General features: G+C 37.4%; 2 protein-coding genes across 5 annotated transcripts in view; one reads left to right on the top strand and one right to left on the bottom strand.

Annotated features, from left to right (window-relative positions):
* Nucleotides 1-122: 122 nt before the first annotated feature.
* Nucleotides 123-11,775, top strand: LOC123517561 (eukaryotic translation initiation factor 3 subunit H-like). Its single transcript, XM_045277784.1, has 6 exons — nt 123-279; nt 4,305-4,455; nt 4,788-4,955; nt 5,196-5,398; nt 11,082-11,264; nt 11,498-11,775. Exons 1-6 carry the CDS (start codon nt 205-207, stop codon nt 11,711-11,713), a joined length of 996 nt encoding a protein of 331 aa, XP_045133719.1. The 5' UTR covers nt 123-204; the 3' UTR covers nt 11,714-11,775.
* A 1,871-nt stretch (nt 11,776-13,646) lies between these two features.
* The window catches only part of LOC123517566 (sodium- and chloride-dependent glycine transporter 2-like), a 44,904-nt gene continuing 30,584 nt past the window's right edge, over nt 13,647-27,966 (bottom strand). For 2 of the 4 annotated variants that reach the window (XM_045277792.1, XM_045277791.1), the window contains exons 2-14: nt 25,403-25,567; nt 24,315-24,486; nt 23,716-23,847; nt 22,865-22,968; nt 21,300-21,451; nt 20,819-21,047; nt 20,022-20,168; nt 19,783-19,915; nt 18,756-18,871; nt 18,495-18,623; nt 18,134-18,334; nt 15,136-15,297; nt 13,647-14,909 (exon numbers count right to left, since the gene is read on the bottom strand). In XM_045277792.1, coding sequence (XP_045133727.1) covers nt 14,754-14,909; nt 15,136-15,297; nt 18,134-18,334; nt 18,495-18,623; nt 18,756-18,871; nt 19,783-19,915; nt 20,022-20,168; nt 20,819-21,047; nt 21,300-21,451; nt 22,865-22,968; nt 23,716-23,847; nt 24,315-24,486; nt 25,403-25,567 — 1,998 coding nt within the window. In that variant the 3' untranslated portion in view covers nt 13,647-14,753. The remainder of the gene's footprint in view (nt 14,910-15,135; nt 15,298-18,133; nt 18,335-18,494; nt 18,624-18,755; nt 18,872-19,782; nt 19,916-20,021; nt 20,169-20,818; nt 21,048-21,299; nt 21,452-22,864; nt 22,969-23,715; nt 23,848-24,314; nt 24,487-25,402; nt 25,568-27,966) is intronic. The other 2 variants (XM_045277794.1, XM_045277793.1) reach the window with 1 other exon arrangement.

Raw genomic sequence — 27,966 nt, 5'->3', positions numbered from 1 at the left:
TTTGATAAAAAGAATATTGTAGAAACAAGAGCTTTGATACATTAACGAAAAATATGAAAGATATGAATACTATATTAATTACTTGGATAGGAAGAAGCAAATATATCTTAGTGCCGTTGTGAAAACGAAGTAAAGTGAGCAATGGTGAAGACGGCCCAAAATGCATCCCACTCACAGCCTGTGATTCCTTGACCAGCTTGCAACATGTCGTCTGGGCGCGGAAAAAGGGAAGCTGAGAATGGCCGCTGTAATATCAACGTGGTGCAGCTTGAAGGCTTGGTGAGTGCAGAATGTGTATAGCAAGATTCTCCGACTTCCCTAAGCAGATAATATTCATGTAATATGCATACCATTCCTCAAATGTAACGTGTCTTTATGCGGCATCCAGGTGGGCTGGACGCAGAAGTGAAGCCACCCACTCTCAGAGCTGCTGTACCATGCAGGATCCTTATGGTTCCACTGTACTTCAATTAATAGCCGTCACTTTTTTATTGGGGCTATTCTTTGCCTTGAAATTGTCGCATTGGTAAAAAGTCAAGAATAGGACCTCCTTTTCCTCCTATCCCCCCCCCCCCTTGCACCAGCAAACTTGGGGGACTGTGGGGAATCGGGGATATTAAGGGGGAGCCAAAAGAGGCGAAATATGGTGATCCGAAAAAAATTCGAAGAACAAAAAAAGCCGTTTTTAACGAAAAAATAGGAAAATACTAACCAAACCTAAATGAAACCTAACCTAACCTAACCTTAACAAACTTAACTATATTTCAAAACAAATGCAAATAACCCAAGGTCACAATCCATACACCTGTCTGCCACCATATTAGAAATCACTGGCTGGAGCGTGGCTCGCCGCAGCTTGCTGGACTTAGAGAAAACTCTCCGAACACCGCATATTCCCAGACCTATTGCAGTGTTATTATTAATTTGCGGCAGGTAGTGTACTTACTGAAAATGTTGTAAATAGTAAGAACAAATCATCTAGAGTTTATTGTACGAAACTGTAACAATCAACCAAATAATTGTGGACTTCGATTCTGCAGGCACTGGAATATTCATTCAATTACTACAGCCTTACAAAAGCCATCCCCACATTAAAAACATCACAGACATGTTGTAAAGTAAGTACTTTATCATCATGCATGCTTGTTTTAATGATTAGGAAGGAGGTCCTATTCGTGACTTGTACCGTCGCATTCAACTTGAAAATGTGTAGATGTTTTGCTCACTGCTTTTTTTTTAAGGGATTCTGGCACTCTTGTAAAAAAACCATCCCCCCGCGCTTGCCTAGCTCCTCCGTCCAGCTGAATTTACGTCACATATATGGAACCACGCTATTGGTCAACGAGAGAGAGAGAAGCAACTTTGTTGTCGCCAGACAGCAGACAGCATTTGTGTGTGTGTCATCACTTTTACGTTGCGATCGAGACAGCAAACATTTATTCATTTATCATCCCTTTGTTCCTTTTATCTCCCTTAATTTTACTCTCATTCATCCCACTTTCTTCTGTTTTATTCCTATTCCTCCCTTATTTGTTACCCATTTTCTTTATATCTAATATTTTATTACCATTTCCTCCTATCCATTACCATAATCTCTCTCTCTCTCTCTCTCTCTCTCTCTCTCTCTCTCTCTCTCTCTCTCTCTCTCATTGACCAATACCATGGCTCCATATATGTAACGTCACATCAGTTGGGTGGAGGAGCTGCGAAGGGGGAGCCATGAATTGAGGAGAGCGCGTGGGACAGTTTCTTTGCGAGAGTGCTGGGATTCTTACCTGGTGGGCCTGCCGCTCCCATTTAGATAGCAAAAGAAAGTGGGAAGCCACACTCTGCTGATGTGCCAGCATATAATTGAAAAATATTTCAAGGTGGATTTACTAAATTAATTAAATAGCTAGAAAGCAGCAATGCATACTTCACATACTTTGCAGTGACTGGCAAGCTTAATCGACAAAATTAAACGATGTCCCCCAAAACAGCTTCTATAAAGTTAGGCTTTCTCACCCCTCCAACTGCTAACTCTATAGGAGGGCCTTGTCCATCCTTGTATGGAGAATGCTTTTTTATTTTTTATTTATTTATTTATTTATTTATTTATTTATTTATTTACTTATTTATTGATTTATTTTTAGGAGGGGGGTTCCACTTATACAGATTTGTTTGATAGTGTGAAATCAAAAGCTTTTCATCTCATCAAGTCGCCCTCCTGTGACTGACCGTCTTCAGCCTCTTTCTCACTCCTGGAATGTTGTTTCTCTTTGCTATCTTTTATCACTATTTTCATGCTAACTGCTCTATTGATCTTGCTAACTGCATGCCTCCCCTCCTTTCTGTGGCCTCACTGCACAAGGCTTTCCTCTTCCTCTCACCTCTATTCTGTTCAGCTCTCTAATACAAGAGTTAACCAATATTCTTAATCATTCATACTTTTCACTGATAAACTCTAGAACTCCCTGCTTGCTTTTGTATTTCCATCTTCCTACAACTTGACTTCTTTTAAGAGGGAGGTTTTAAGACATTTGTTCCTGTCTTTCAATGATTCTTAATTTCTTTAAGGGAACTGGCAATCCAGTGAGCCTTTAATATTGTTTGTTGCCTTTGGCCAATTTCCCCTCATGCATTGAAAAGAAAAAAGAAAAGAAAAGAGCTTCGAGTAGTTTTGTTTAAATGTATAAATTTTATTGCAAGAAACAAGGTCTGAAGGAAGATTATTCCACAAATTGACATATCTCAGAAAACTCTCCGTCTGACCTCACTTTGTGACCGGGTATGGTATATCTTGAAGTTATGGCCCTTTGTACTATCTTTGAAAGGACAAAGATAATTTGGGCACTATCCTAATGTAGACATCCCTCCAGCTGTTCTCATTTCCTGACTTCCCTTTCGCAGCTTTTTCACTCAGCTGATGGGACGGAATGAAACTATGATAACCAAAACTGACCTAACCTAGCTAGCATAACCTAACCATGCTCTTGGTGAGAGGGGTTTTGAGGAAGACGTATTAGGGGTGGATGTTACCTCAACTAGGTTATGTTAGCTTGGTAAGGTTAAAGTTAGGGGTAGGTTAGTTTTAGTTATCATATTTTCATTCTTATGTCTTGTCAGGTGATTGAAAGAGCTGCAGAAGGGGAGCCAGGGAATAAGGACAGTTGGAGGGATGTCTATATTAGGATAGTGATATATTTTGTTGCATTAGTGTACATACTTATTTTTTAGTCGAAGCTACATTTATCTAAGAGATTTGGCAGTGTGTATTTTGAGGGAAATCATTTTTTTCCTCCCTCTTGGGTGAATTGGGGTTTGTGAAGCTTATTAGGTAAGAAGGCAAAAACTAGTACAATTCTTTATAAAAGGAGAGCTGGAGGGGATAGTCTGCCCCAGGCAGCACTTTTTGCCGACGACACTTTTGATACAGTAGTCAGTTTTATGTTATGTATGATTATTAGGCCTTGACCCATATTCTTGATACACACAGGCTTAGATGCACCTTTATAAAAGAAAAAGAAAAGGGGGGGAGGGGAAACCCCAGGCAGCAAAAACAGTATCTGTACCACTGTTGGGACAGCTTGATTTCTTAAGTGTACACATCAGTTTCAGTTACTTTACTGTGATTCAGGCTGGGAAAGAGAAAAAGTGTTTTGGTTTTCTGTGTATTAAGGCCAAACAAAGACTGATTATTATTATTATTATGTATTTTCTTTATTTATTATTTTTTTTCAAACTTGGTAATCTCTATTTACACAATTCTCTTCAGCTTCCCAATTGTGGCTGTTTTGCAGGCCAAGAACTTGCCCACCTCATCATTTCACACGCTCTATTTCTCTCATGTTTGGTGCTGGAACCCAGCCAGTCGTTGGCAGTCTCCTCTGAACCATGTGGTGAACACAATAAAAAATGGGGCTTGATATGATTGTATTCAATAAAGTTCATTCTCAGTCACAATCTCTCTCTCTCTCTCTCTCTCTCTCTCTCTCTCTCTCTCTCTCTCTCTCTCTCTCTCTCTCTCTCTCTCTCTCTCTCTCTCTCTCTCTCTCTCTCTCTCTCTCTCTCTCTCTCTCTCTCTCTCTCTCTCTCTCTCTCTCTCTCTCTCTCTCTCTCTCTCTCTCTCTCTCTCTCTCTCTCTCTCTCTCTCTCTCTCATAAACATGTTCAATGAATTATCATGAAGCATTATTTATAGAAAGTTTATCTTGAATCATTGATTTGGGATATGACACTGATATATAACCAAAAGCATTACTGGTGATGTGGTGAATTTTAAGGGTGCCTTGAATACAAAATGGACACAAGTGATTTCCCTAACAGGCCCTCATGAAGATAATCAAGCACTGTCATGAAGAGGGTGCTGGCAACACTGAGGTGGCCCAAGGAGTGCTGCTTGGCTTAGTAGTGGATGAACGGCTTGAGATCACCAACTGCTTCCCCTTTCCTCGCCATGCTGATGATGTGGATGAAGGTCAGTTATATTCTTACTGACAGTGTTTGGGGAACATGATAGTTATTGAGATTATTTGAAGTCAAAGAAGTATATATTTATGCAGAAATTCAAAGAAATTCAACAAATGTACAAGAAAGAAGAGTGCAATATTAACTGATGTATGGAAATTATGTATACAAACAGTATTATTGTTGAGTGAAATATTTAGATATTGTTTGTATAAATGCTAAATATATGGAAATTATGTATACAAACAGTATTATTGTTGAATGAAATATGTAGATATTGTTTGTATAAATGCTAAATGTTACATTATGCTGTGTAAATATAAGTATAATACATTTTTTCAGAGGATTACCAGCTTGAGATGATGCGACATCTACGCAAAGTGAATGTGGATCACCTGAGTGTTGGGTGGTACCAGAGCACCCAGCTGGGCAACTTCATCACCACTCAGTTGCTGGAGTCACAGTTTTCCTACCAAACCAGCATTGAAGAATCTGTTGTTCTTATCTATGGTATGTTTGAATTTTCTAGCAGTAATATCATTAAAAGATTGTACTCTCCAAAGATAAACCTAGTACTCTTGATTATGAACTAGTTGAACTGTATTATTACATTTGTTTAGTGACTTGATATTTAAAGTTCAAGTTGTCAAGATGTCTTTATTGCCTTTTGAGTAAGAAATTATATTTGAGATGAGTATATGAATGCATAAATTGGTTATCAAAATCTTTAAAAGTCCAATATGGTTCCAGATCCAATCAAGACAGCACGAGGATTTCTCTCCATCAAGGCATATCGGCTGACCCCTGAGGCCATCAACATTGTTCAAGAACGGGACTACACTCCGGAAGCTCTCAAGAAGGGACGCCTTGGTTTTGAGACTCTGTTTCAAGAGATTCGCCTTGTTATCAAGAATTCCCACTTGGTGAACACCTTACTCACAGAGCTGTATGAGGTTAGTTTTGTACTCAAGCATAAATTCTTATAGTGTACATCAGAAGATTAATCTGTTTGTTATTTGTAATCTTATCTGTTGCTAATGTAGTGAAAGAAAGGTGTGTTGGGATGGGGCAGGTTTGTGTAGCTCTCTATCTCTATGATCTACCTCCCTTTATATACCATACATATACACACACATACACACACACATACATACATGCATACATACATATACTCAACCCTCCGCTATCACGCCTAATTGATGCATCTATCACTGCACGATAGCTGAAATCACGACAGCCAAAATGAAGAACCTATGGTAATAATTCAGATTGACGCTAGGACCTCCATGCTGTCATTTTTTGTCACTTTTACTCAGTTTTTATACCATATAATAATATAAAAATGAAGAAATAATACATTAATGTTAAAAACTTAATCAAGAATCATAATAACAACATATACTTAAAGGCATTTTATATAGCGAATGTGACGGCATATAGGACACACACGTATATAAGACACACACACACGCATTTCAGCAAGTCAAATTCAGGAAATTTTTTTTATTCTATTTAAAGATATACTGTTGAAAGCAATCTAGCAACATATTACACAAGCAGAAAACATTTTCCTTTCCTAGCGCTCTGCTGCTCTTCTCTTTGGTCTTCTCGCTGTTGCCAAACTCTTTAGTTTTTTTTTTTCCGTAGGTGGTGGCCCAAAAGCCCATGCTGCTGTTCTATTGGCATGCTTCTTGGCATAATCTACCACTTGTAGTTTGTAGGAGATTGTATAGCTCCATCTCTTTCTGCCTGCTGCAATAACAGTGAGGGTGTTGATGTGTTTTGTTATGATCATGAACTTGCTGTTACTCCTCACCACTAGATGGCATCGAGTCAGAGTGCCGATCAGCTGATATTTGTAAAGATGTGTCACAGCCTCACGGGTTAGATTGCTTTCATTTTTACACTGATGTTTTTAAAAGTGATAATATTAGTAATGATAATAATAACAGCAATAAAATTGTGATGCATGCCGTTAGGGTTGGTAAAAGTACTGGAAAAAAGGTGTGTCCTATGTATTTTTTCGAGTATTAAATTGAACTTTTGTGTTCGGGTATTGAAAAGTTCGACTATTAAGACATTCAAGTAATGAGTCTCCACTGTACTTTAAAATGCTATGATTCTTGATCAGGATTTTCTTATATACTGTATTATTTCTTCATTTTTATACTATCATATGGCATAAAAATTGAGCAAAAAATGACAAAAAAATTACAGCTTGGAGGTCCTAGTGTCAACTTCAGTTATTACCATAGGTTCTTTACTTCGGCTATTGCAATTTTGCTATCATGCAGTGATAGATGCACCAATAAGGTGAGATAGCAGGGGGTTGAGTGTGTGTATTCACCTAGTTGTATTCACCTAGTTGTAATTTTACAGGGCCTGGGTATCATACTCGTGTGGCCCCGTCTCCATATCTACACACATCCAACTTTCCTTTAAAACTATGCACACTCCTTGCTGACACCACCTCACTCAAACCATTCCACACCTCCACACATCTTTGTGGGAAACTATATTTTTTCACATCCTTCAAGCATATTCCCTTGGCTATCTTTTTACTATGCAATCTTGTAGTTCTACTTAAATTTTCCTCTCTCAACATCATTTGCTCATTATCCACTTCATCCAGTCCATTCAACAGTTTATAAACCTGTATTAAATCTCCTCTTTCTCTTCTTTGTTCCAAGGTAGGCAAATTCATTTCTTTTAATCTCTCCTCATAGGTCATTTCTGCCAATTCCGGAACCATTTTTGTTGCCATTCTCTGCAATCTCCAACTTCCTTATATGCTTCTTTTTATAAGGGGACCAGACCACTCCAGCATATTCCAATCTTGGTCTAATTACCATACTAATTAATTTCTTCATCATATCTTTATCCATATAATGGAAGGCTAATCCAATATTTTTTATCAAATTATACGTTTCTCCAAACATCTTATCAATATGAGCCTCAAACTGCCCATGGTCTTGTATTATCACTCCCAAATCCTTTTCCTTTTCCACCTTTTACAACACTACTTCTTCACCCATCTTATATGACCCTCTTGGCCGTCTTCCACTCTTTCCCATCTCCATCATATGACTTTTGCTCAGATTTAATTCCATTTGCCACCTCTTGCTCCACTCCCAAATCTTATCCAGGTCTGCCTGTAAAATTTCACAATCTTCTTCACTCTTCACACACCTACACAACTTAGCATCATCCGCAAACAAATTAATATAACTGTTTACTCCCTCTGGCATGTCATTTATATATACCATATATATATATATATATATATATGTGTGTGTGTGTGTGTGTATTCACCTAGTTGTATTCACCTAGTTGTAATTTTACAGGGCCTGGGTATCATACTCGTGTGGCCCCGTCTCCATATCTACACACATCCAACTTTCCTTTAAAACTATGCACACTCCTTGCTGACACCACCTCCTAACTCAAACCATTCCACACCTCCACACATCTCTGTGGGAAACTATATTTTTTCACATCCTTCAAGCATATTCCCTTGGCTATCTTTTTACTATGCGATCTTGTAGTTCTACTTAAGTTTTCCTCTCTCAACATCATTTGCTCATTATCCACTTCATCCAGTCCACTCAACAGTTTATAAACCTGTATTAAATCTCCTCTTTCTCTTCTTTGTTCCAAGGTAGGCAAATTCATTTCTTTTAATCTCTCCTCATAGGTCATTTCTGCCAATTCCGGAACCATTTTTGTTGCCATTCTCTGCAATCTCTCCAACTTCCTTATATGCTTCTTTTTATAAGGGGACCAAACCACTCCAGCATATTCCAATCTTGGTCTAATTACCATACTAATTAATTTCTTCATCATATCTTTATCCATATAATGGAAGGCTAATCCAATATTTTTATCAAATTATACGTTTCTCCAAACATCTTATCAATATGAGCCTCAAACTGCCCATGGTCTTGTATTATCACTCCCAAATCCTTTTCCTTTTCCACCTTTTTCAACACTACTTCTTCACCCATCTTATATGACCCTCTTGGCTGTCTTCCACTCTTTCCCATCTCCATCACATGACTTTTGCTCAGATTAAATTCCATTTGCCACCTCTTGCTCCACTCCCAAATCTTATCCAGGTCTGCCTGTAAAATTTCACAATCTTCTTCACTCTTCACACACCTACACAACTTCGCATCATCCGCAAACAAATTAATATAACTGTTTACTCCTCTGGCATGTCATTTATATATACCAGGAAAAGTATTGGTGCCAGCACTGAGCCTTGTGGGACTCCACTCTCCACCACCAACCAGTCCGACCTTGCATCCCTTATTACCGTTCTCATCTCCCTCCATCTCAAGTAGTTTTCCATCCACTTTAACACTTTTCCTTTCAGTCCTCCATAAATCTCTACTTTCCATAACAGTCTCTCGTGAGGTACCTTGTCAAAAGCTTTCTTTAAATCCAAATATACACAGTCCATCCATCCTCTCTCTCCTGTATTTTGTCAACCACTCTTGAATAAAAGCTCAGTAGATTTGTTACACATGACCTCCCTTTCCTGAAGCCAAATTGATGATCCGATAATAACTTATGATCCTCCAGGAACCGTATCCAATATTTCTTTATCACCCTCTCACAAATCTTACCGACCACACTTGTTAGAGACACAGGTCTATAGTTAAGAGGCTCTTCCTTACTGCCTCCCTTATAAATGGGCACCACTTCAGCTCTCTTCCACTCTACTGGTACTTCCCCTGTTTCTAATGAGCACCTTATAATATCATATAATGGATCAATCAATTCTTCTCTACACTCCTTCAATAATTTTCCTGAAACTTCATCTGGTCCCATCGCTTTATCATCTTTAAGTTCCTCCAACATTTTATATAACTCCTTTTAGGTATCTTAATGTCCTCCATGTGCACATTTCCTTGTATATTCTGTGGCTTTACAAACATTGTTTCTTTAGTAAATACTTGCTGAAACCTATTATTTAGCAATTCCACTATATTCTTAGGGTCATCTACTATCCCTTGCTCTCCTTTTAATCTTTCAATGGACTCTCTCTTTTTAAGTTTACCATTTATGAACCTGTAAAACAATTTTGGATGTTCCTTACTCTTGTCTACAATATCTTTTCAAATTTTCTTTCTTCCTCCTCCTTACCCTCACATACTCATTTCTTGCCACTCTATAATTCTCCTTATTTAGTATATTCCTGCTCTTTTCCATCTTTTCCAAGCCACATCTCTTTTCCTTAGCCTTAACACAAGTTGCATTAAACCAATCCTTTCTTCCTTCCTCTCTTGGTTTATACTTTGGTACAAATTTCATAACTCCTTCATTATAATATTTCATAAAAATCTCATATTTCTTTTGCACTTCTCTGATTTGTAACATCTCCCAATCTAATTTTCTGAAATAATTTTTCAAACTTTCTGTGTCCATCTTTCTATAATTCAATCTACCACTCCTGTATGTCTCGTCCTTCCTTCGCTGTGTTGTTGCTATCTGCATTTCCATAACCACATGATCACTCTTTCCCAAAGGACACTTGTATTGTATATCTCCACATAGGTACACTTCTCTTGTTAACACCAAATCCAGTCTAGCCGGTTCATCATCTCTATATCTAGTATTTTCCTTCACCCTCTGTTCCATCATATTTTCCATCATTAGATTAAGAAATCTCTCTCCCCATGCTTCTTCTCCAACACCACTTACTAGATTTTCCCAATCCACCTCCTTACAATTAAAATCTCCTACTAGTATCACCTTAATTTTCCAGATAATACACTTTCCAAACTCTGTAAAGTATCCTTGATCATATTGTCGTATTCCCTTAATGTCCAAGAATTTGTTTTAGGAGGTACATAGGTGTGTGTGTGTATATATATATATATATATATATATATATATATATATATATATATATATATATATATAGAGAGAGAGAGAGAGAGAGAGAGAGAGAGAGAGAGAGAGAGAGAGAGAGAGAGAGAGAGAGAGAGAGAGAGAGAGAGTGAGTAAGAGTTGGTTGGATAGGCAGATCAGTGGGTTGTAAGATGGTTTGGATATACGGAGAGAATGAAAATTTAATTGAGAATAGTAATGAGGTCATAAATGTAGACAGTGAAAGAAACATGTGGAGTGAACAAAGTGTGTGAAGAGTGGAAATTGGAGCAATTGTGTGTGAGAGGTGAATGGCAAGCAGCAGTACAGAAATAGCAGTACAGTACAGAAATAGCAGTCTTGTCAATAGCTGGCAGAGGATGTAGAGATACCTGGTGGTGTCAGGATATGTGACAGTGTATGGGAAGGACCCTACATGTGCTTTGGGCTCAGGTGTCTTTGAGTGGGTGCAGAGTAGGGAACAGTCTCATTGTAAAGGGACAGTGTATGCTGCTGGCCCTTGCTATGGATATCTGTGCCAGATACACTATGCCTAAGCTCCTGCGGTGTAATAGTGAATGTAACTAATCCCTTTCTGCCAGGGACTGCCTGATGGGCTAAGTGTGTGAACAATATTTATGTGAGCTATGTGTGTGTGTGCTTGCTACAAAGCACCAGAAATTGGATCGCCATACCACAAGAGCTTAAATTGAACTGTTCTGATGAAAAATGTATAAATGTAAGCAACACATATGATTACAGTTTATGCCAGGAAGTGAGGGGAAGCAATTTTTGGATCTGGGTACAATGTCCACTCTTGACCGCCAACTTCGCTGCCTCATGGAGAATGTTGATGACCTCAGCCAAGAGGCCAACAAGTTCAACAACTTCCAGCGTCAGAATGCCAAACAGCTACAGGACAAACATAAGTTCATGCAGAAAAGGGTAGGTATTTAGAAAAATTAAAAGCGATAAACAGTACTTACATTATTGTGCAAAATGCTACATACATTTATGTAGCAAAACTACATCAGTTTGACAAAACTTTGCTAAACATTTAATTTCAAACAGTTTTAAGCCTCAAAAATTTTTAAAAGATATTAATGACGGGTATTTCACTAGTTTTCATTGGTATAATTGAAGTGCTTTTTAATAATCTCAATACTGTACTTTGACAGGCTGCTGAAAATGCTCAGCGTCAAGCCAGGGGAGAACCTCCACTGCCTGAGGAAGACATTAACAAACAGTTCAAGCCCATTGCTCCTCTTCCTCGCCTGGATGCTATGATCACATCAGGACAGATATACAATTATTGCAAACAAGTCTCCCAGTTTTGTAGTCAGTCACTGGGAAAACTGTATGTGGCTAAGGCATTACAGCAGGAAAAGAAATAGAAATCTGAATAACATCCTTTTGTAATTATAATGACACTGAATAAAAAAATAATTAAGATGTATTACAGATTAGTTGATTACCTGTGGAGTTTGTGTAGCATTTACAGCAAGACAGGAGGTTCAGCTCATCATACCATGCATGAGGACATCTCTGGGTAGTAGATGATAAGAGACAGCAAAGAATAGAAACTAGGTATTCAGTACAAACAGCTTTATAGATATCTAAAGAATAATTAGTTGTAAGTAAAAGTTAGAAGACTGATCTGATCTCACACTCAGTAAGAAAAAAAAAAAAAGTATTTCAGTTGCATGTAGAAATTTAATATCTTGATAAATGATATGCAGGAGTAACCTGAAACCAAATTACTAACAATTATGCTGCCTTCAAGGATAATTTGATATGGAAGTAATAATATTATGTAATAATAATAATGTGTATTTGCCTCAAATGATGATGACAAACATTTTCAAGTAATGCACAGATTTGAAGTGATCATTTTAATTAAATAGAACATCTCATTATAAAAAAAATTCAATTTTAAAACTAAATTATACAAGGTTTCATAGGTCTATCTAGCTTTTTATACAGAGTTCATAGTGCAAGTTGAATTGTACTGCAAAAATTGTGTTACGTATCTACAGTATTATTGAAAATGATGAGGCAGAAAAGTGGAATAAGGAAAGGAATACTTGGCATATGGCTGCCATTGCACAAATAAGACTGACAAAAGCAGTTTGATTCAGTTTTCATATGTATATATGTATCTATGAAATATTACTTGATACTTCACAACAAGGAATTATAATCATAAGTGCCAACGCCCAACAAAAATGAGCAACTGCCAATCTCTGAGCTGAAAGCAAACACACACACACACACACACACACACACTAAAAGACAATTATAAACAAAATAGTTATGTGCATATTTATATACAGAAATTTGTCCTAACAATATAAATTTGCAGAGCACTCTGCCAAGCATAAGTGACTTTCAAAAGGACATAACTGATAGTGTAAAAAAGTGTAATATTATACAAAAATATAGCACGCACTGACCATAGAAATAACCTGTTATATTTTCTTTATTTGCAAAATATTCAGTAACCTGATAAATATGAATTGGTTTCTTTCTCTTATTTTCATCTCTGTACTAATAAAGCAGACTTCTGAGTTTCAAGCAGGAAAAAAACAAGCTAATCAAATTAAATAAAAGTGCTCATTAAATGGAGTTTATGGTCAATAATTCAATAGAACAGTAACTGGTTAGACTCTGACTCTGGCTGATAATCATATTTTATACTTCATAGAATATAGCTTTCACTGAGACCCAGGACATAGAGAATGTCTTTCCTCATATTCCTTACATGTTGTAAAAGACAATTACATAAAGAGGATTCAGTGTTATGAGAATGTCTCCTTTTGTATGTTTGTCTTATGATGAGACAAAAATTGAGAGGGAGGAATGATAAAAATATTTTCTTTACACTTAAGTAGATGATTGTGTACATACATAAAGACTATGTTGCTGCCTTCCAAATTTCCTATTGTATAATGACTGATGTAAAGTAACAAAAAATAGAAAATATGATTATGAATTGTTATGGGAAAAATCCTGTGTGTGTGTGTGTGTGTGTGTGTGTGTGTGTGTGTGTGTGTGTGTAATTCACCACCTCCTCGGTCATCTGCTGGTCACCCAGCCAGTCTTCCCCATTACGGAGTGAGCTGAGAGCTCATAGACTGATCTTCGGGTAGGACTGAGACCACATCAACACACAACACACACCGGGAAAGCGAGGCCACAACCCCTCGAGTTACATCCCGTACCTATTTACTGCTAGGTGAACAGGGGCCACACATTAAGAGGCTTGCCCATTTGCCTCGCCGCTTACCGGAACTCGAACCCGGCCATCTCGATTGTGAGTCGAGTGTGTGTGTGTGTGTGTGTGTGTTTAAGTTAAGAACTCTCACTGACATGAGTGCTGCATTGTACAAACTGGCAAGTTGCCCTTCTCAGCCTTGAAATATATCCACCATGAGAAAATAACTTCTACATGGAAAGAGGTAAGTGGGCCTATCATATGTTTTTAAAGGTATAGAATAACAGATTTAGTGTATATGACAGGGAAAGTTATCTTTTGTGAGCACTCCTTGTTTCGGCTAACAAAATGGCTGTGTTTGTTTTAAGCAAAACTTGCCAGTTTGTACAAACTAGCACTCATGTCAGTGGGATTTCTAAATACGAATGTTGCTGACTGTGTGTGTGTGTGTGTGTGTGTATGGTAATGATACTATACAAAAATACATATATTTAAATTATTATGGTCAAAATAAAAGGCTTATATGAGCATATTATACTAAATGAATACTGCACTTAATCATATAACACTAGAAGACATTTTGGAAGACAATATTTGGTAGCTAATTTCACCTAATTGAGCTAGCAAGAATCTCAGTGTGTGTAGATCCCTAATTTAGGACAAGATGACAATACATAGGTGTTCCAATAAATGTGATGGGATTCAGTCAGGTATAAAAAGGGCATTTAAGTTAACTGCATTAAAAATTGTCGAAATGATAGTAAAATAATAGGTGGTAAAACTTCACACAATATATATAAAAGATGAAGTAAAAGTTAATAAAAGAAATAAACCTCACACAGTGTGCATACATATATATATATATATATATATATATATATATATATATATATATATATATATATATATATATATATACACACACACACACACACACACACACACACACACACACACACACGGTAAAAATAATAATTCATATCTAATGCCTACTTCCTAATAAGGAGACCTATATAAGGAATGGCCATGACAGCAATGTCCTCTGGTTTATAGTTGGCGTCCATGACTAAATGGGACTATCAAAGACAGATGAGTGTGAGCAGGCCCCCTCATAAACATCACTGTCATTACAAATACATTCACACGTACACACACACATGCACACACACCAATAAAAATAATAAAATATCATCTTAAAAGATGCCAAAGTATTTTTAAAACTATTGTGCATAATATCTACTATCCATGGCAGGATTATCAATACCATATTTAGTTTCATTCATATCAAAATTTGCATGAGATGCCAGAAGCATTTTCCGTGCCTCTGGGCAGCCGGGGCCCCAGTTGCTAGCTGGTTTGAAGAGATTTCTGATTTTCTGAAAAAGAAAAAAAAACCCTTTAAAATACTATCAACATAGCTTGTCAGTCTCCAGATCAAGGAGGGTAGAATCAGTTTAATGATTTTTCTGTGGTAATTTGACACACCCACATACATACAGACATAGACAGAGTTTTACTCTAAGATATTTCTCACTTATTTCATTGAAATGTCTAATGCATATGTATTATGTAATTAAATATATACTGTAATGTTATACTTACCCCAGTAAAAAGCATCTTCAAGAAGGTAAGGACAAATACCAGAGGGATCATGCCCACAGATATTGCTGCCAAAAACCAGCCAAGAGCTATTCCCCAATCTGGATATTCAACTCCATTATATGTGGGATTTTCCCATACAAAAGCTGAATAAACAAACAAAACCTGGAAAAAGATAATGAATACATTAACTCTAATGGATAAAAGCAGGTCACATTGGGTTTTACAACATTACTAATGCTAATTACAGCCCCTATAATATGTAATAGGAGAAATCTTAAGGGTAGACTCAAAAAATAGTTTTCGTCATTAGTATTCATCGTAAGGTACTGTAACAATCAGTCTTGGCCAGAAAATGTTCATAAGGTACTGTAATAGTCAGTCTTGCCCAGAAACTGCTCATGTCTGACTGACCATTAGCTGATTTGGTCTAGCCTTGCAGTGGCAGGACTGAGAAACTAAATTGCATTACCTCCTTAACATTCCTTTTCCCTGAGACAGCGTTTTACGAAAGCGCGGATTAACATCAAAAGCGCGGCAGGTCGTCATTGAAAGCGCAGACGTATATCTATCAAAAGTGCGGCTGAATTTGTTATTTTCACTTATCTCTTCCATACAAAGCAGGTTTTATCACTCCTCTTCCATAAAATCTCTGAGTTACATGTTTGTTCTTGCTGTGAATCTGTTGCCCGAGCCCTTCATATAATTATGTCTATTTATTTCCCCAGAAATAAATTTGTTGTATTGTGTCACGGCATACTCTGTCCTGTCTCTATCAACTTTCCGTGTACTTGCTGGTTTACTGACACTCCTGATCCTAATATAAGTAGCAGTCTGGAGCTTTCCCAGTACATCCATGAATACAAATATAGATGAATGGGATGCATAAGATTGCTCATCGAAATGAGCATGAAAAGATTCGGCAGAATTGTTTGTACACTTTGTATCTGAGGGGACTTCAGCCCAAAGCACTGGAGGATATCTTGACTCTGCTGTTACATAATCATCAACCAGTTAGTCCGCAAAGCGAGTATATCTTTCATCCTGAGGTGCATCTGTCATTAGTTCCTCGACGAAGCAATCTTCTACATCTGTTGGGTCAATGAAATGTAGACCAAATGATAATTTCAGCCATTGATTGGCCTATATCCCTGTTGGTGCCCTTGTAATCCTTACTGAGGCCCAGGTTTTGAATTTTTCTCCACCAGGCCTTCCCTAAATGAAATCGACAACATTTGATCACTGCGGTTGGATATACATCTCTCAGAACAGTGATCATGGGAAATTAAAAATCCACATGTATCACTGAGGATTCCAGTTGCATATTCTTTGAGGAACAAATGTCATTTAAACATTTCCACAGATTTCTATAAATCTCCTCAGACTGACCTGGCAAGAGGGCATACACTAATGGAATATAATGCCCATTGCATAATCCATGTATGGTGTATTGTTGGTAAAAGAACTTTGGACAACACTTGAATGTTCTATCAACGAAGATCTCTTCAGCAGTGTTCGTCAAAAATGCAAGATTAGTAATACATGAAATGATAACAATACCAGAATATGGATTATTTTCAAGGACAAAATCTTCATAGAATTCATAGAATTTAGAGCATGATGTACTTCCTCACAAGTTTTAGGCAATACATACAGGATACATTTTCCGCCTTTCTCGATATAATGATTGTGCTATAAATCTTAGATCACCAGATTCTAGCTTATATTCAGGAAATGTTTGCAGCTCCGTTCTAATGAGCTTAGATGGTCTTGCCATCATGTCGTCAGTTGCCTTCTGTTTCACCTGTGAACGTAGGAGTTGTCTTTCAAGTTTTTTTTTTCATCCTTTTCATGGTTATGCTCCAAATGTACCGGAACAATGGCAGTCATTGTGTTGTCTGTTCTAAGTCTACCTTTACATTTCTTGTTGGTACAGTACATCTATAAGAAATGTAACAATCCACCAAAGTGCTGTCCACCCTGTATATACTATATCCATTGTGCATCAGACACTTCTTGCCTTTGTTGGTCTGGAAAATTGTAAACTCCATAGCGGAAAATTATGACAACACAGGATGGAAGCACCGGACTGACTGAGCACCATGGGCTTCAGCAATTGTGAACATAAGACCATTGAGACAGATACTGCCGGTGGTCTCAGTGAACACCATGTGAAGCATTATGACACACCGAATGATTCTTAATGACACAGAGAGTGAATGGATTAACCTTGCCGTGCATTTGATAGTAATTTATAGGTGAGGTTCGAATGCAGTCACTTTTTTTAATCCACACTTTTGATATATGCCCCCCTAAGACATCCTGGTGGCTGTGATCAATTATCCCAGTTTTTGTGTCATTTAATACCTCTTTGAGCCAGTAAAGAGTCACAAGTCTTTGCAAGTGTTCATTCACCTGTCAAATGTCCAATCCCTAAATGTTTTGGAGAAAATGTCAACTCTGAAGAGCCTGAATGAGGGATGATGGACTGTGGATGGCAGGGCATGACCCACAGATCAATTAATCATCCTCATAGGTTGTGACTTTATATGCAATGAACAGCCTAAAAATTGCCACCAACAACAATAATCTTTATCCTGCCAACTCTGACAAGAAACAGCTCAATTAGGCAGGTAAACTGCAGACCTGTCTGCCTCTGCCTCAAGTCTTGCAGTGACAGTTGAAATGGAACATTGTTGCTCTTGTATGTATGTATGTATGTTTTTTTTTTTTTTTTTTTTTTCATAATCTATACAGCCAAAGTGAGTATGAGTTTAGGCAGGTATAAGATTTTAGCCAGGAACACAATAGCATGGCACCATTGGTAGCGTGGGTGCAAGCTGATGTAAATTCATGCCATCAGAAAAAGAGCATAAGCCAATTTGGGTGTATGCCAGAGCAGATGTATCCGGGATACCACTCTATGTTTTGCTAACCTTAACTTTAAAAGGAATATTATATTCAGTATCAGCATTGTTTAGAAAAACCAATTTGTCCTTACTATAAGAGACACTGGTGCAATAAAAACCCAGCAGACTTTCCAAAACATGGAGGGACTGTATCCAATCATGAACTTGAGATCATCACTGAAACGCCTCACTCCATACACCCAGTGCAGTGCTATCAACTCAAAGGTAGCAATGAGAAGCACTCCAATACCACCACCAAATGTGTCCATCAGGGAAAAGATATATTGGCCAAGCTGAAATGAAAGGAAGTCCACATATGAATAATTCAAATTCTGTCTACACTCATCGTAATCTTGTATGCGGCAATATCTCACTCAAGTGGACATGAAGATACATGAAATTTCCTTAATTTGTACACTTTCACTCCCAAAAAATGTTAGTAAATTTACTTACTGTGGCACAGAGAGGTATAGCCATAAGGAAGCAGGAGACACAAACTAAACCAGTTAACTTAAGTTTGTGGGAACGTGACCTTGGGAATGTGTCATAGATGGCGGTCAACACAGTTTCTAAAAGGGCAAACTGAAAAAAATTTTTTCACTGAATTACTTATTTTTCCTCAGATTTTCTTATACTCTTTCTGCTAATTTCACTAACTGCCATGAATTTTTATTATGTAAGCAGTATCTAATAGAGAAAATATTAATAACTTACCTCTGAATCAAGTCCAAGTGTAAACAGCATGAAGAAAAAGAGGACTGACCACAGCTGAGGGATTGGAAGTGTACGGGAAATAGCTTCTGGGTAAACTATGAAGGCCAAACCTGGACCTGAATATAGAAAATATTGATTTTATTAACAGAATTCTTTATTGTAGTAAGTTGACTGAAGATCATTTGCAAGCAATAAAGTAAGTAATGTATTTCATGCAGGTTAACCAGTTTCATTAAGTAAATGCAGGTTTACATTGAGTGATTCATGGCTGCTTGCAGCCAGGAATGAAATGCTGCCAAGATTTGCTGACTTGCCAGACCAACCAGGAAACTGATTGGCTGCCTTCTTAACTTTTTTCCAGTCAAATGAGAACATCTATCAATGTAAAATTGAAAATAGGAGGAATATTGTTGCAAAATTCTTTAACAATAACCATTACATATAATAAAGAAATAGAATATTTGAACTTATTAACAAGAAATTGGAAAATATGCAGAATTGATTTGTTTCTTTTTTCTTTGAGCACAGCAAAATTCTAATTAGCTACCAGCTTATTAGAGGACTCCATCTTGATTGTTTATGCTTTGATGCAGTGGCTAGTGAGCCAGTAGCTACTTTAACTGTGTGAATGCTTTCAGGTGAAACCTACTGGCTGCTCTAGATTGCTGGAAGCACCCAGATGGAAAAAATATCCCCTATAAACCTGCCTCAATCCAGATTGCCTCTTCATATTTTTTGGGGGGGTTTTATTTCTGAATGTGAATCATAAAAGTCAGGCCATTTATTTTACAACAATAAATGTAATGATGATGGAGATGATGAGCACATTCTGACATCCCATTTCTAAATAACCAGTAAAGAAAACTAAAGAAAATATAACATATGTAAAGATCACATTAAATGAATGTTACAGTATGAATGTATATGATACAAATCCAACTCTAATGTTTTATATATATATAAAAAAAAAAAATAAATAAATAAAAATAAGTAAATAAATTGACGTAAAATAACAAAAACAACAAACCAGAGGCAGCAAGGTTTCTGATGTCAATCCCCAAGTCATTAGACATGGCACCCAGCACAGAGAAGATGGCAACAGAAGCTATCAAGGAGGTGATGAAGTCCAGTGATGACACAATGAACGCATCAATGTGAACCTATTGAAAAAATGTACTAATTAATATCATCATGGCATTTTCCTTATAATCTTTAATATTTCTAATTCCTTTTAAACATTTTAAAAACTACAAAGGGAGACAATACCTTGTTTCTAAACTTGTTGTATGATCCAAACATTATCAGTCCACCCCATGACACTGATAGTGAGAAAAACATTTGTTCAGCTGCTTTTCTCCAGATATTTATACTGAAAAGTTCATCCCAGCGAGGTACAAATAAAAATTTCAGGCCCTGAAAAAATAAAATGCATTTACAGAATGATGTAGTCATCATGTTTCAAAAGTCAATGCATAAACAAAAACAATTTTGCACATTAAAATTACACTTCTGGAAAATAATTTTCTATTACAGCTTCAATTAAAAAAATCAAGAATGTGCATACAATATAACTTTTTACACTATATAGATCATATATTACAAAACAACTCAAGCTAGATTTATATATATATATATATATATATATATATATATATATATATATATATATATATATATATATATATATATATATATATATATATATATTTATGGTTTGTAAAAATACATCGATTTTATTTTGATAAATGAGCACGTTATGACATCCCTATATCTAAATAATGAACAAAGAAAGCAAAAAAAAAAAAAAAAAAAGCCAAGCAATTCCACAATAAAGGGAAAGACAAATCCACTTTGCTCTTTCTGTTAAAAGTCAACAAGAGATGAGCCAATATGTACTGCTTTCTTGCAATATACTTTGTTATAAGATGGAGAGAGAGAGAGAGAGAGAGAGAGAGAGAGAGAGAGAGAGAGAATATAGGCATTTGTCAAGCCAATATTGTTATGCAAAATTTACATTCATTATCTCTGTTTCAAAATTAATACTTTCTTTTATGTTGACATACCTTCATTGCTCCTTCTAACCTCACCCCAACAACGAGCAAGGCAATGAGGATAAAATAAGGGAAAGTAGCAGTAAAGTAGACAGCTTTTCCTGATGACTTGACACCTTTCATCAGGCAGAGGAACACAATCACCCATGATAGGAGGAGGCACAGAGTCAAGTCCCACTGGATCTCACCAATGTCACCAAATTCTCTAAGGCCACCCTTGTCCAAACGCAACACACCTCTCCTGAAGATATTGAAAATTAAATAATTCATTAGATTATGCACAAAATTTTAGTTAAAGTGTAATATATACAAGTAAAATTTCATAAAACTTTGAAGTTTATTTTTCTTCATATCTTTGAATCGCAAAATACTCAATAAGCCAAATTAATAAAATTTAAATACAACTCATAGTCTTTCTATTATGTAATTACACACAGCAATAAACTAAGAAAGCTAATAATCTTAGCACATTAATATATCAAGTACTACTAACTGCCAAAACTGAGTTGCTGATGATTCAGTTTTTGTTGTGCAGTTAACAGTATCAGTTGGACTGGAAAGATTGTACCGGGCACACGGGTACAATCCTCCCACTTTAAAGCAATTTTCATCAGCCCATTTAGGATCACAATCTGCCCACGGGACCTGAAATTATTAAATTACACACTATATTTTAACAGGAAATTATAACATAATTGAAGAGAGTAACCCGTGAACAAAGTACATACAGTATATACAGGCAACCCCTGCTTAATGAAGGTTCACATAACGAAATTTCACTACAACGAAGGTTTCATTTTATTACCATCTGCTCGTTTAACGAACACCAAACTCGCTTTAACGAAATTTTATCCAGGTAATTTTTTCCAAGTTTGAAAGCACCGCCATATCACGCAAGCTGACAGGCTTTTGAATATACCTGTGCCTCTTGTGGACAACACGCGCACCACTCACTCCCCCTGTTCAAAACAATAGCAGTGTCAGCAGCAGCTCGTCTTCCCTTGCTCACCTTACCACCAAAATGCCCTGCAATGTGACCTAGTGTTGCTAAGAAGTCCAGGAAGTCTCTTAATCTCGAAGTGAAACTGGATATTATTCACAGACACGAGAGAGGCAAGAAAACTAATAGCATTGCTCGCCACCATCTTGACTCCATCTACTGTCTCTACTATTTTCAAGTCAGCAGACTCTATCAAGAAGGCTGGTGAGACTGTATCTTCCTTGCAAGCTAAAAGAACCACCTGAACTTGTGACTCTGCAATGGATAAAATGGAAAGCCTTGTGGAAATGTGGTACATAAGTTTTTGTATGTGATACAATGATGCACCCTTTGTTTACATTCCACAGGTTGCCGGTTAGTGTCTTTCCCATTTCACTCTCCTTCCCTTCATAAATTTAAGATCATCAACATTATAATGTTACGTACATACATACATTAGTGTACATTATAATGACTTAAATTAAACTGCCTAAATGTTTAACTTCATAATTTTTACTTTCATTAAACCTTTCACTGTACTATGATGCATTCTCGCTTTGTTTACTCTCAATGGAAGCTCAAGTCAGGGGTTAAACTTGTTATAATCGGTTCATTTAACGAAGTTTCGCTTAACGAAGGGTTTTTTAGGAACGTAACCCCTTCGTTAAGCGGGGGTTGCCTGTATTTCATTGAAGTACACCAGTTCTCCACTTGCAATTTTTTCATCAAAATATTACCAAATACTATGATGAAAACAACAGCAGAAAGTCAGAATATGTCATGCAGTATCCATTGTTCATCAAGCTCATAATATAACACAAAATCTATAAGTGGCACTGGTAAAACAAGCTAAGACTTATAATACTCAGTCTGTAAGATGTTTGGAATAGCTCTATAACATTCTCCAAGGAAGTGTTTAACAGGAGGAAAATTAAGGAGTTGCTTTGATAGATATACCAAAATTGACATATCAAATGAACATCAATTGTCACTAATACTTACAACTTTTAAGCACACTGATGTTTAATTGGCACACTACAACAATTTCATTGGGATATAAACTTTTAAGTGATACAAACCTGAGATGCAAAACTTGCAAACATGTAGTAGAGTGTGTAGGCCATGAGCTGGTTGTAGTATATGGCTGTGATAAGGGATAAGATCACCATCGCAAAGCCCACACCTGCAGAAAGAGAGGCAATACTTTACCAAATGCCCAATTTTTTTTTTCTTTACAAAATGGTGTTATCACACGTTACATACAGTATTACCAAACATTAAACACTACCGAACTTTCATAAATTGCAAATTAGGTAAACATTTCTTTTACTAAAAAAGTTCAATGCAAAATATCAAGTTTTCACACAACAAAAACATCTCCTTTATGTTTAGTTGTATACATCATTACTTTTCCCCCTGCAGTAGGGGGAGATGGCTTGGTCACACACTGCCAAGATGAAAGAACACTACTATTTTATTCTCTGTGCATTTGTAAAGTGACTAAACAACCAACATAAAAGGGACTGGGTGCCTCCTCCCCCATTTTTTATTTTTATTTTTACAAGGTAAAACAAGATCTCTTGTCTAAGTCATCAACCTTTGAACTTAAAATAACAGGCCTAAAAAATGCTCAAACACCCAAGAAGCACTTATCAAATAAAATACCACAAGAAGAGACATCTTGAAACAGAAGCTGGGACAACCCCTCCCCCTTCAGCAGGTGACATAATTCCTGTCTAGCTTTTCCAAGACGCTTCCAGGGACTTCCTAGCACAAAAATATGCAGTCCTACTTCGAAAAAAAACTTGTATGACATAAGAAGGATCCATATATGCAATAGCTATGGGTTGCAGACCATCTGCCAACCCATTCTCAATGCACAGTTCAGATCTAATGCAGCCTTATTTGAATTCCAATACAAAGAACTAACCTTGCATAACCGGGGCACAGCGCCAAACATTCATGGGTCCCAATTGACTGTACTGTCCCAAAGCTGTCTCCATCAGGTACATGGGCTTTCCAATTAACACTAGCAGAATGATGTATGGGAAGAGGAAAGCCGCTGAAAGAGAGAAGAGGAGAAAAACTTTAAGATATATCAAGCTTATTATCACCCATACATTAATCATAGTTCAATATATCAAATAAGACAATCATTTAGTAAATATACATACATGATTAGAATACAGTCATATAGGATAATATTGTAGCATTTGAAGTAGTATACTTGTATGTAATCATATTGAAATGAAAATTTTACTGAAATAAAAATAAAGAGATATGCAGGTTGGGTTCCAAAACAAATTTGTGTGCTTAATATACATCAACATTATTCCAATAAAACACAAATGGATGAATAATTAAATATTTTGGGTGATGAGAAAGTAAAAAGAATAACTAGTGTGTTGTATAATTTTCAATAAGTCTCGCTATAACTAGTTTTTAAATATACATCAAATTTATTGAAAATTAAATTTCCTGATTATTTTTTCTTCTTTTTATAAGTACCTCCATTATGCATTGTCTTACCTCCCCCATTCTCATATGCAAGGTATGGAAATCGCCAGACATTTCCAATGCCAACAGACAGGCCAATGCAGGAGAGCATAAACTCAGCTTTGGATCCCCAGTGTCCCCTTCCAACTTCTTCTGATGAGCCAGACTCTGCATCCATGGGTTGGGTGGATCCATTTCCATTGGTCTGTATTGAGTCAAGCATAAATCACTTGTATGGTTGGCATCAGCAGGAATATCAAAGGAAAAATTGTGACTCTTCAGTCCCTTGAAAACCAACCCTCAAATTTTCAGAAGAAATGTTATTAATACCACAACTGATGCAACAATATCACCATCTCACAAGGGTGACTTGCTCACACCAGTGGGATAATGACTCTCTCCCTCACAACCATAAGAGCTTCTTCACCCAAGCAGCACCTGGTAGTTTACTTAAACATGGAATGGAAGTGACACTGTGCAGACTAATGAGGCATGAAGGACAGGAAAAGTAGGGACATAATATGGCTCCTAGAAAGAGTGAATGTGAATTCTCAAGCATTGCTCCCTCCTTCCTCCATTTTTTTCAAGGCTGTATCATCAAAACTGGAAAAGGTTTACATTTGTTGTATAACAAAAAAGAAGTTTGAAGATTTGGGACTACAGAGAGTATGGGTTTCACTTTGTGTAACTGTGCTTATGAAAGTGAATAGCATTTGCAGTGTTCAACCCTCAATACTGTGCACTTGTCCTGCTAGCTACTGGCACAGTTCAAGAGTTTATCATTTGCTGTAACTTGGTAGTTGCCTGATGTGGAAAAGGATGAAAAGTTCATCTGCGTTACCTAGAGAAAATATCAATGAAGCTGAAAGTATGCCACAAACTTGCTCATGACCAGTCTGTCACTCTACTCAGTATATGACTTCTAATATAATATCAGATATCCTGACCTGCTATTCAGATGGGAGGTGCCGTTCAATGATTACATTGTATAAGAGCAAGGAAATCCAACTTTTTCAAGAAGAAACTATGTCCATCCTAATGCAAGTCCACCCAAAAGAACTCCTAATCAAGGGAAAATGATCCTTAATAGTACGTATATTATATTTGATAATACACACTACCTTGTAAGATTCATACGGTGTTGGCACATAGTTTTGTCTCCAGCGTTCCTCTGTGCCATTGGCAGCATAGCCATTGGTTTGCTGTTCAGCAGTTCCGTTCCCTGTCGTAGTATTGCTCGGCGGGGATACTGTTCGCTGTTTATATGATATGGGACTGATGGGGTCCTGCAAAGTTTCAATTAAAGTTTAAGTCTAACACTTTGAGCAAGACAAAACAATATATATTGTTACGCCCCTAGAAGTTAGTTATCAAAGTATGAGAGCTCTAAATATCCCTGAGCCAATTAAGAATCTGCGCAATGGATTAAAAGGAAAAGTATGTGCTTACAAAAAGAGGCTGGACGAATCATTTAAGAAAATTAACATATATATCAAAACAAAAAGGTTAGCATAATGCTTAACAAATGAACATGAAACAGAACATGGCTACAGTAGGAATACTGGTTTGCTTATTGGTTTGCTTCACACACACACACACACACACACACACACACACACACACACACACACACACACAGCGTAGTGTAATGGTTAGCATGCTCGACTCACAATTGAGAGGGCCGGGTTCGAGTCCCTGCACGGTGAGGCAAATGGGCAAGCCTCTTAATGTGTAGCCCTTGTTCACCTAGCAGTAAATAGGTACGGGATGTAACTGGAGGGGTTGTGGCCTCGCTTTCCCGGTGTGTGGAGTGTGTTGTGGTCTCAGTCCTACCCGAAGATCGGTCTATGAGCTCTGAGCTCGCTACATAATGGGGAAGACTGGCTGGGTGACCAGCAGACGACCGTGATGAAGTACACACACACACACACACACACACACACACACACACACACACACACACACAATAAAAAAATGCAGGAACTGTACACAGGGGCACTATAATGTAGAAAATAACCAAAATTCTTACAACCACCAATACCAAAATACCATTGGCTACATATCCAGTGATGAGACGGAGTCAGCCAAGCAATTACCCTACCGAGGAACGAATATTTATGCAATACCCAATCTACACTCTCAAACCGAGGGGTAGTCTAACCACTGCAATGCTTAAAATGAATTATATTACCATCAGCACCAGATGGTCTTAAACTTCACACCTCGGCTGTAAAAGTGAAATTTCGCTTCATCTCTAATAGCAAGTTAACAAGGTGATGAAAGATAATTGTGACAACCAATAGAACATGTGTCCGAGTTGGGAATTGTTGCGAAGTAGCGAGCACACACACACACACTACAAGAATGGTTCCAGAAGTTAAAGGGATGACATATGAGGAGAGACTAAAAGCTATGGATCTACCAACCCTGGAACAGGGAAGAGAGAGAGGGGATCTGATACAAGTTTATAAAATGATTAACGGATGGATCAAGTGGATAATGAGAAACTAATCCTGAGAGAAGAATATGACATTAGAAGCACAAGATCGCATTGTAAGAAACTGAGGAAGGGAAGATGTCTGAGAGATGTTAAGAAATTTAGTTTCCCGCAAAGATGTGTCGAGACTTGGAACAGTTTGAGTGAGGAAGTGGTGTCAGCAAAGAGTGTGCATAGTTTTAAAGAAAAATTGGGTAAGTGTAGATATGGAGACGGGGCCACACGAGCATAAAGCCCAGGCCCTATAAAACTACAACTAGGTAAATACACACACACACACACACACACACACACACACACACACACACACCCTGGTGAATTACACACATAGTGTAGTGGTCAGCACGCTCGGCTCACAACCGAAAAGGCCTGCTGGGTTCGAATCCCGGACGCGGCGAGGCAAATGGGCAAGCCTCTTAATGTGTAGCCCCTGTACACCTAGTAGCAAGTAGGTACGGGATGTAACTCGAGGGATTATGGCCTCGATTTCCCGGTGTGTGGAGTGTGTTGTGGTTTCAGTCCTATCCGAAGATAGGTCCATGAGTGAGCTCGTTCCGTAATGGAGAAGGCTGGCTGGGTGACCCGCAGGCGATCGTGAATACAATAAATACACACACACACACACACACGAACCACGGTAATGTCTCGCACTACCACTCACACTCACATGCAAAACGTTTGACTTCCCCTCCTTCACATCTCTTCCCAAGGTACAAACAAAAAAAGAGCGCGGCGTTACAATACTTCGCTAAAGGTTATATTGGCCGCCCGTGGGACTGGTCTGGAGTGGAGCGAGGCCAAGGCACACCTCATCCACACACACACACACACACACACACACACAATAAACAATTCGAAACACATTATGCAAAAAAATAGGGATATTAATATCATGACGACAGAGATAGATGAAAAAAAATGAAAGTGAAAAAATGGATAAACATAATTAAAAATTATATATAACTCTTAAGAGCTGCTTTTATTACTGATACAACAACAAAAATTACTGCTACTACTACTACTACTACCTCTAGCAACAACAAAAACAACAACAACAACAACAATAACAACAACAACAACAGAACATAAATGAAAACAAACACGCATAACAAACTGAACAAAATGTGTAAAGAAGTAACATTTACAAACAAGGATTTTACGTCACCCGGCAATCACCTAACCCTCCCC

The sequence above is a fragment of the Portunus trituberculatus genome, chromosome 42 (genome assembly GCF_017591435.1).
Source record: "Portunus trituberculatus isolate SZX2019 chromosome 42, ASM1759143v1, whole genome shotgun sequence".
Classification (NCBI taxonomy): domain Eukaryota; kingdom Metazoa; phylum Arthropoda; class Malacostraca; order Decapoda; family Portunidae; genus Portunus; species Portunus trituberculatus.
This window is presented reverse-complemented; position numbering and strand designations above follow the sequence as displayed.

What these genes read in the sequence shown, in the direction of transcription:
- LOC123517561 (XM_045277784.1), top strand. Translation starts at nt 205, where the DNA reads ATGTCGTCTGGGCGCGGAAAAAGGGAAGCTGAGAATGGCCGCTGTAAT. An exon ending in TGCTGATGATGTGGATGAAG is followed by an intron (nt 4,456 to 4,787) that starts GTCAGTTATATT and finishes ACATTTTTTCAG; the next exon opens with AGGATTACCAGCTTGAGATG. An exon ending in ATCTGTTGTTCTTATCTATG is followed by an intron (nt 4,956 to 5,195) that starts GTATGTTTGAAT and finishes ATATGGTTCCAG; the next exon opens with ATCCAATCAAGACAGCACGA.